A 9,268-nucleotide genomic window follows, 5' to 3' on the forward strand; every position below is an offset into this window, starting at 1 on the left:
CCAGGCAACAGGAATAAACTGTTTTATAAAGAATTCTGAAAAGGTTAAAGAAAAAAAATGACAAATTAATGTCTGTTACTATATAAAAGCAACTGCAAATAGATTTGAGGAACATTACAATCGATTAGTTCTGCGTTTATTTAATTTGATGCTGCACATTTAATATGTTTCAATTTCTGTCCAAAATCATCTGGATCCATTCCCATTTATATGCTTTAAACAGGCCAGGTAATACAAGACATACTGTTTAACAGATACTCTGGAAATGAAATACTTTTATTTGCACAAGAGTGAAAAAACAGCTGGCTCAAACAGAAGTAAACGTAACATAAAAAAAAAATGTGTTTTTAGTTTGGAAGGGCAGGAGCCTGGCAGGCCATGCAGAGTTAAAGATAGAGGCCCTCTGGGGTCCCTTCCTGTTTCTTGTACAGAACATTCTCTTTGGACTTCTTGAAGTCCTCATTCGTCACCTTCATCCTCCGCTCACGCAAGGCCATAAGACCTGCCTCTGTGCAAATGGCCTGAATAAAACAACAGAGAGACTTATTACAATCTAGCCCACATACTGTATATACAGTTGAAAAAAAGTACTACATTCATATAGAACACCTGTCATCAACATTCATTAATTAATTCGTTCATGTTCTACTTCAGAAATGCCTGAAGGTGGCAGCAGAGATCTTAATTCTAAAGGGCAGTTTGCATGAGGCTTTAGCACATCTGCCTGAACAAGGTTTTAGACTTCTCCAGTTGTAAAACGTGTGGAAAATTTTGCATTTACAAAAAAAAAAAAAAGAGAGTTAACACTTTCAATTCATGCATCTCAAAATACAATAGAGTTCTGGGGCATTGAGTTAAATGAGATGGCAATTTATTTGAGAAAATCACCTTTATATCAGCGCCTGAAAGATCATCTTTAGCCAGTATAAGGTCATCCAGCGTTACGTCATCAGCCACAGTCATCCTGCTTGTGTGGATCTGGAAAATTCTGCGCTTGGTCTTTTCATCTGGCAACGGGAATTCTATCTTGCGATCGATTCTTCCTGAGAAAGCACAACTTTTAATCTTAACAGATATCTTTTTTTATGCCTTTTGTAAAAAGATTAAAACAAAGAAAAGTATAACATGTAAATGTTTGGCCTACATACAGGTTAGAGGAAAACTGCACTTTTTTGCTTAACATGAAAGGTGTTAAATTATACCTGTTCATCATAAAAATCATCTAAACTATCTCCTGCTTAGATTAGCCAGATTCACACTTGTGGTTTATAAAGAGACACTTATTTTTATCTGAAAGAAATAACAGCTGGCAGAAAAAGAAATAAACTAACAAAACATTAGTGTTTTAGTATGGAAAGGCCAGAGTTTGATCTCTTCAGAGTTAGACAGAGGGCCTTGATTCATAAAATAAAACGCATATACAGTGAATTAGGAAAATATGATTATTCCTGATATTAACCAACCACATGCTCTCGAAGCTTGGTGGCAAACCGTACCTGGACGAATTAATGCAGGGTCAAGAGTCTCTATTCGGTTAGTAGCCATGATAACCTTAACATCTCCACGGGAATCAAATCCATCCAGTTGGTTCAAGAGTTCCAGCATGGTCCTCTGAATCTCCCTCTCTCCACCAGAATTTGAGTCATACCTACACAGGGCACACAGAAAACACATTCAAAACAATAATTGTAACTAACCAAACTTGCATGCTTCGGACAAATAAGTGTTCCCTTCCCAAAGCATCTAAATATTTGTAGAAACAATACTAAAAATATTTTATAGATTCTGTATATGTTGTGCATAACAGGTATGGATTCTTTACAGAGAGATATTAGTTTTACAGTAAATCATATGTAAAAAGACCAAATACAAAAAAGCAGAGTTTGTAAACACAAGCATACAGGCAGATATTAGATATTATAAGTTTTGCTTAAATATAACTATGAAGAACAAGGTTAAAAACCACAGGGACCACATTTCTATATCGGTCTTTCCAACTGTAGGTTTCTCACTGAGCACATCACACCCACAAAGGCTTAGTCATACCACTACATCTCTGCCTGCCCCTCCTCATACACTTTCACACACTAACTAATTCCTTGTCGGGCACATATTACCATATTTGCAGCAAAGTATAACTCTGTCCACTCTCAACTAGTTTTGTGTGTGACTCTTTGGTGCAGACACTGGTGCAGATAAGCCTTATCTAACCATAAATATCTGGGGGGGGGCACTATATGGATACTGCAAAAACAGGAAAAGTATATGCTTAAAAACCAAATCTTATTTACCTCTTTGTTCCTATTGCATCAATCTCATCAATGAAGACTATGGAAGGAGCATGTTCCTCTGCCACTCTGAAGAGCTCTCGGACCAGTTTGGGACCATCACCCAGGTACTTCTGAATCAGCTCTGAGCCCACCACCCTCAAGAATGTGGCAGATGTCTGATTAGCCACAGCCTTAGCCAACAGGGTCTTTCCTAAATACCAAAATACGTCAAATCAGCACATCAGTGAATGTTTTAATAAGCATAAATTGTTTTAAACTAAAATATTATTACAGACTCTTCGACTAACCTGTGCCTGGTGGTCCATAGAGAATGACTCCTTTAGGGGGTTTTATTCCCATCTCCTCATAATACTCCGGGTGTGTAAGAGGAAGCTCAACAGACTCCTATGAAAAGAAATTAATCAGCACTATTACAACATATGAAGAAAGTAAAAGTACAGTAACAGTAAACAAAAAAAAAATTACTACCTTGATCTCTTGAATCTGGTTGTCCAGTCCTCCAATATCAGCATACGTTTCCTGAGGGGCTTTTTCTACTTTCATCACAGTGACCAAAGGATCCGTGTCATCCATCAGCACACCAATCACTGCATGTACCTGCACACAGCATACACATTTCTTTATAACATGGGTACTTGATCAACATAATCCGGTCCAAATTCAGACACAAACAAGTTGTACTGCGGACTGAGCATTAAAAACCATCATAAACTGTCTAAACTGCACATGATTTACTTTCCAAATGTTAGAGGACATCCCTTTTAATGAATGCTAACACAAATGTGCAAATGCTCATACACAACTTGTCTACTAGCTATAGAGAAGTACTGCTAATAAAATAAGACTGTTTGAAGCAAATAAGCTTTAGTTTGAAGCTTTTGGCACAGTGCCTAATGCCAGGTGTGGGCTAGAGGGGTATAAAGCCCCTCAGTACTGAGCTGTGGAGCAGTGTTCTCTGGAATGATGGTGCTGCATGTAATACTTTTGAGAAGATTTGTGGAGTTGGGGATAAGATAGGGTGGTGATATTCCAATATTCTGACCTCACTAAAGTTCTTACTGCTTACTGCAATTAAATTCTTACAGAAATGCATCAAAATTAAGCAGGATAAACTTTTTAATTAAAGAAAAGCTCCCAAGTCTCCCAAAAGTATTTGTCCATACAGTGTTTTTAATATTTTTTTGGACTATCAGCTTCGTTTTGTACTTTGTGGGATGCACAGAGTGTATATCACTCATCCTCTACAGACCTTTAACCCAGTGGAAATTTTGAGTGGAGACCCTTTAAGCAACATATTTGGTATGACTGCTTTATAATAATCCATCTGCTGTGCATTGTGTATACATTAAGGAAGAATAATTCATTATTTTAACAACCATGCAGCAAACAACTTACTGACCAAAAGCATTTATCACACAGGAACTGTGCAGCACTCAATAGAAAAAAGTGTTTGTACCTTGTGGTTTAGTAAAACAGAACAGCCTGGTTCAAGAAGGTCTTTATCTACAAAGGACAGGATGCTAACGTAGTGCTCTGAGCCGACCGACGTAGACACTATGGCGTGGTTGTCATCAATGATCTCTTCAAGGGTTCCTACTGACATCGGTGTACCCCTCAGATCATCAACTTTTGACCTCTCTTCCTGCAAGAACGAAAGTAATCGTTAGCAGTAAGAAAAGATTTTTACAACACAGAAGCAGAATCAAACTGACATTTGATTTCCACTATAGCTGCTGTGACTCTGTATAAAGTTCATCAAATCAAAATACCTCCTGTTTCTCCTCCAGTGGCTTCATCTGTTCTTGGTTTCTGATAAACTCCTCCTCCATCAGAAGATAATCCTTGATCCTCTCCTGCTTCAGTAGCTTTAGTCTGCACTGTGTGTGGGGGGTGACTAAAAACAAGAATCCATACATACCATGGCTTACTAAATGTCATTATTAATTTTAATAACACAGCATGCTAGATCTGGCAATTAGTGAGAATTAGTATACCTAAAGGCAGCTTGCTAGCAGCATCAGGCCCCTTTGTCCTCTTTTTCTTCTTTCCAACTCTAGTGGGGATTGGAGGCTCATACTTCTTTTTCTTATCCTGATAACGACAGGTAACCATTAGTTGTTAGATGTTTATCAGTCAACCTCACTTCGACCCAATGGTCTTTAAATAAAACATATCACCGGCAATCACTTACTTTATCGTCTTTCTTTCCGCCTCCAGGCCCATGTCCTCCACTCTGGTTTTGACCCTGTTTAACAAAATTGCACAGTAAAATACATAACTGTGGTATAAAGAATTTGAATAATATTTTTTGGTGTCAGAATATCAGAACATTTCACATTTAATTAGTCTTCAGAGCCTATTAAGGGCATTTAAATCCCATGTTAAGCGGTTTCAATTGTTAAGAAGCGATAGAGAAAGCTAGGAACATGAGCCTTAACAACAGAAAACAGAGATGGAGATCAGCCGACAACCAAAGTAATCATTTGTTGCAGCCCTACTGTCAATATTTCAATTTCTATTTTTTTTAAGACATATACTTTAATGAACAATTCAAGAAAATACAAAATATTTTTTTTTCATCTTGAATTTATTCAATCATCCAAAACATGATGGTTTCTGAGGTCCGAGTGTTTAGTTTTGTGCTAGAAGTAAGTAGGCAATGTAGCTAGGTTAGCAGGTACGTATGTAATTTGGAAGCTAGATTATATAGGTTCTATTCTAGCAGGAAGTTAATGAACAGGTTTAATACATATAGACTCCTACACATGGAGCCACTTATACATATAAGTTATATACACGACATATCTTCCCTAGCTTAACCTATATAAGAAAGCACAAGTGTCAGTGTTGTGCTACACAGTCCGTAGCAGTACACAGCAGACCTAGGAGCACCAGAACCTATTTCTGACATGAACCCTCCAGTTACTTCAGAGAGCTTTAGATTTTCAGTCTGAGTGAAACCAGGCTAGAAACTGCTCAGTTCTTTAGGTTAATTACGTTATGAAGCTAAACCAGGCTGTGATTAGAGCAGCAATGCGCTTGTTAACTAACGCCAGTAGTGTTTCACAGCGATCCCCAGCTAAGCTAATCTCTCGTTAGACCTCAAAAACGTTCAAAAACCGCGTTATGAAAATAGATAATATATAAATAACTATATAACGAATAGCGGCAGTCCGCGTAATGCCTGTGTGAATTAATTAATGCACAATAACTAAGCTGTTTACATTAAACGGAGGTAAATTTGCTGGCTCACCATGGTGCTTTATTATTCGCTGCTGTTTCTGCCCGGCTGTGTTCAGAGCTCGGGCGCCTCTCACTGGACAGGAGGAGCAAATACTTTCACACACAGGCACATAGACTGTACAGGCGGATCAGAGAGATTTAGGCTCAATCCCATTTCTCTTTTGTATTTTTAAACCCTGTTTTCAAGTGCAGAAGATACAAGGGGAAGAATTGGGACAACTCTTCGAGCACCTAAATTGAGAGATTACATAGCAGTGGAGCAATAAAATTCAGCAACATAGCTGCAGATTATACCACAGTTAGTTTCGACCCTGCAATGTGATTGGCTGAGAGGCGTTTTATGAGTGCCGTTATCAGCCGGTAATGTACTGTAACTGAAGCTCTCCATGTATTACTCCGCCACATACAGGTAACCAAACAGATCGTATTTTCTCATCCTCTTTAACTCTTTCAATAAACAGCGATAATGGAACTGTGGCATAATCATAATAATACACTTGAGGGTCATGCTATAACGTGCAATATTGGCCAATATCACACATTATATCACTCCCTCTCGTGTATTATTGCTTAATTAACTCGCATATATGTTCAGAAAGGGTGCAGGTGTTGCATCAATTAATTACTATTGCCCAATTCCTTATTTTTTTTCCTTATTTCCTTATTCCTAAAATTAGCCTTTATTGGATTTTATTGTAATTTTCCATTCCACCTTAAATGCTGCAGCCTCTGCTGTCTGTTGTAGCTAGCTAATAATACAACTTACACATTAAGCTTCTTTTTTGCGGCTAATTCTCATACCCCTCTGTTTTGAGTGTGCATCGTTTAAAAAATCTGTTTAAAGGGTCGTGTGGCCCTAACACTCCCCCTTAGCTCTACATCCAAACAATAAGCAAGACACGCCAGTGAGCTATCTACCACATCGCATGGGAGACTGCAGTTCAATTCCACGCTTGGGTGACTGAATGCTTTGCTACTTCAATATGAGTCATTGGGCAAGGCCCTTAACACTACATTGGCCCACATATGTGATAGGAATAACCTAGTAAATTGTTCTGGATAAGACTGTCAGCTAACTGCCATAAATGTAAATGTAAAGGGTGGCGGTGGATTGGGTCTGAAGACTGGAACCCTGATATTTACTTAATTACTCAAATATATCTTGTTAGGAGGAAACAGGCATGATTAGCATTGCAATACTAATATTAACCCATATGAGTCCAGACCTATTTCTGAATATTGATACCAAACTGAAAATTAAATCTGATTTATTGAATTTAGTGAATTACAGCTACATCATAATGTAACATAAATGACTCAACAACAATGTCATAACATATATTTTAATCACAAATAATAAATATGTCCTAAAGGGATGTTATTTCAGTGCTCAAATTGCTGTTTCAGAAAACATTTAATCTAATCTAGTACCATTTTTTTTAAATTAAATTTTGTCTTTCTAAGAGGTAGTGTCACGGTTGACCCAGGCAGGGAGACGAGGAGGCGGACACAGGTGCAGGTAAGGCGAGAAACGAATAATTTAATAAATAAATAACAAAGATAAACAGAGACAGGCAACAAATAAACACGTAAACATAAAACAGGGAGATATATACAAGGAACAAGACTAATAAAACTAGATAAACAAAACAGAACTGTACAAAACAAGAATTACACAAGAAGATAAACAAAGAACAAGGGACTCGGGCTAAGGCTTATGAAAACACAGAGAACAGAGAAACGCAGAGGGACAGACAACGGGGGACAGTGCAAAGACCGACAGAGGACAAGTGACAGAGGAAGTCTATTTAACTAAACAGGAAACACACTGGGAGTGGAAACACCTGGGGAAGGGGTGGAGCTACAAATGAGACATGAGGTAATGGAAAATCACAGGCAGAACACAGGGGCACGGGTCACGTGGGACAACACAGGCACGAGGACAGACAGGAAACAGGGTCAGGCTTGACAGGTAGATGTAAGGGGTTTTAAATGCACTGATATTATACATTTCGAATGGGTAACTTTCTGTGCATTTTTATTAAAATAATCAAATTATATTGTTTACTCAATTGTTTACTCAAATAATAAGAGCTGCTACATTATAATGAAACAAAACTACCCCCCCCCCCACCAAGTAGTATTTACATTTATATACAATGTAAATAACTGTGAAAAAGTTTTTTGTCCCAAAATAATTTTTCACAGCAAGCGACTGAAGGATATAATATAATCTTAGATTTGCTGATTATTTTGTTAATTGCTGTTTAGGTCTGCAAAATATATTGTTTTATCAAATGTACAGTGAGTCCAAGAAGTATTTGATCCCTTGCTGATTTTCTTCGTTGGCCCACTAATAAAGACATGATCATTCTATACTTTTAATGGTAGATGTATTCTTACATGGAGAGACAGAATATTAAAAAGAAAATCCAGAAAATAAATCTAAGGAATATATATTAATTGATTTGTATTCCATGGAGTGAAATAAGTATTTGATCCCTTAGTATTCATTAGCAGTTCTGGCTTTTACAGACCAGTTAGACACTCCCAATCAACTTGTTACCTGACCTGAAGCCACCTGTTCTCACTAATCACTTGTGTGAAAAACACCTGTCCACAGAATCAGACAGATCACACAGATTTCAAGTCTCCAACATGGGTAAAACCAAAGAGCTGTCACAGGACCTCAGAGTCAGAATTGTTGACCTTCACAAAGCTGGAATGGGCTACAAAAAGATTAGTAAGGTGTTGGATGTGAAAGTAACAACTATTGGTGCAATTATCAGAAAGTTTAAAGAGTATAACATGACAATCAACAGACCTCGGCCCGGTGCTCCAAAGAAGATTTCGCCTCGTGGGGTGGCAATGATGCTGAGAACGGTCAGAAATCGTCCTGCAACCACTCGGCAGGAGTTAGCAAATGACCTGAAGGCAGCTGGGACCACAGTTTGCAAGGAAACAATTGGCAACACTTTGCGCAACAATGGATTCACATCCTGCAGTGCCCGAAAGGTACCCCTGCTGAAGAGAGCACATGTGGAGGCGCGCCTCAAGTATGCCAATGATCATTTGAAAGATGAACCAAGTTATTGGGAGAAGGTTTTGTGGTCAGACGAGAAGAGTGGGCCAAAATTCCCCCTGGTGTGTGTGCTAAACTTGTGGTTAACTACAACAAACGTCTCACCGCTGTGCTTGCAAACAAAGGCTTTGCCAGTAAGTATTGAGTGTGTTTGGCAAGAGGGATCAAATACTTATTTTCCTCATTGAAATACAAATTAATTAAAATATATTCTTTAAAATTATATTCTGGATTTTTGTCTTGATATTCTGTCTCTCCATGTTAGAATATATCTACCATTAAAAGTGCAGACGGATAGTGTCTTTATTAGTGGGCAAACAAAGAAAATCAGCAAGGGATCAAATACTTCTTGGACTCACTGTATCATGCCCAATATAATTTATTTCAATATAATCTTGTGAACAGATTGCATTATTAATATTGTGAATCACTGACTTTTGGTGAAATCTGGTGAAAATCTCTGTATTTTGAAAATATACCAATATTGTAATTTATCCTGCATCATGCAGCCCAAATTGTAGATGTTCAGCATTCCTGGGTGTGAAAAAAGTGCTATATAAAAATGATGGTGATAATTATTAATATATTATAATTATAATTGGAATATATTATAATTCATATATTATGATATAATATTATTATTGTGTTTTAA

The 9,268-nt window shown here is 37.6% G+C and overlaps 1 protein-coding gene across 1 annotated transcript; it reads right to left on the reverse strand.

The window, feature by feature from the left end:
• Positions 1–257: 257 nt before the first annotated feature.
• psmc1a (proteasome 26S subunit, ATPase 1a) lies at positions 258–5,640 on the reverse strand. Its single transcript, XM_007253783.4, has 11 exons — positions 5,545–5,640; positions 4,483–4,536; positions 4,286–4,382; positions 4,061–4,185; positions 3,748–3,933; positions 2,760–2,888; positions 2,579–2,675; positions 2,292–2,481; positions 1,497–1,648; positions 889–1,043; positions 258–521 (listed from the first exon to the last, which is right to left on the reverse strand). The coding sequence occupies exons 1-11, from the start codon at positions 5,545–5,547 to the stop codon at positions 387–389; spliced, it is 1,323 nt and encodes a 440-aa protein (XP_007253845.2). The 5' UTR covers positions 5,548–5,640; the 3' UTR covers positions 258–386.
• Between the last annotated feature and the right edge of the window lie 3,628 nt (positions 5,641–9,268).

This window comes from Astyanax mexicanus, chromosome 14 (assembly GCF_023375975.1).
Source record: "Astyanax mexicanus isolate ESR-SI-001 chromosome 14, AstMex3_surface, whole genome shotgun sequence".
In the NCBI taxonomy this organism is placed as follows: Eukaryota; Metazoa; Chordata; class Actinopteri; order Characiformes; family Acestrorhamphidae; genus Astyanax; species Astyanax mexicanus.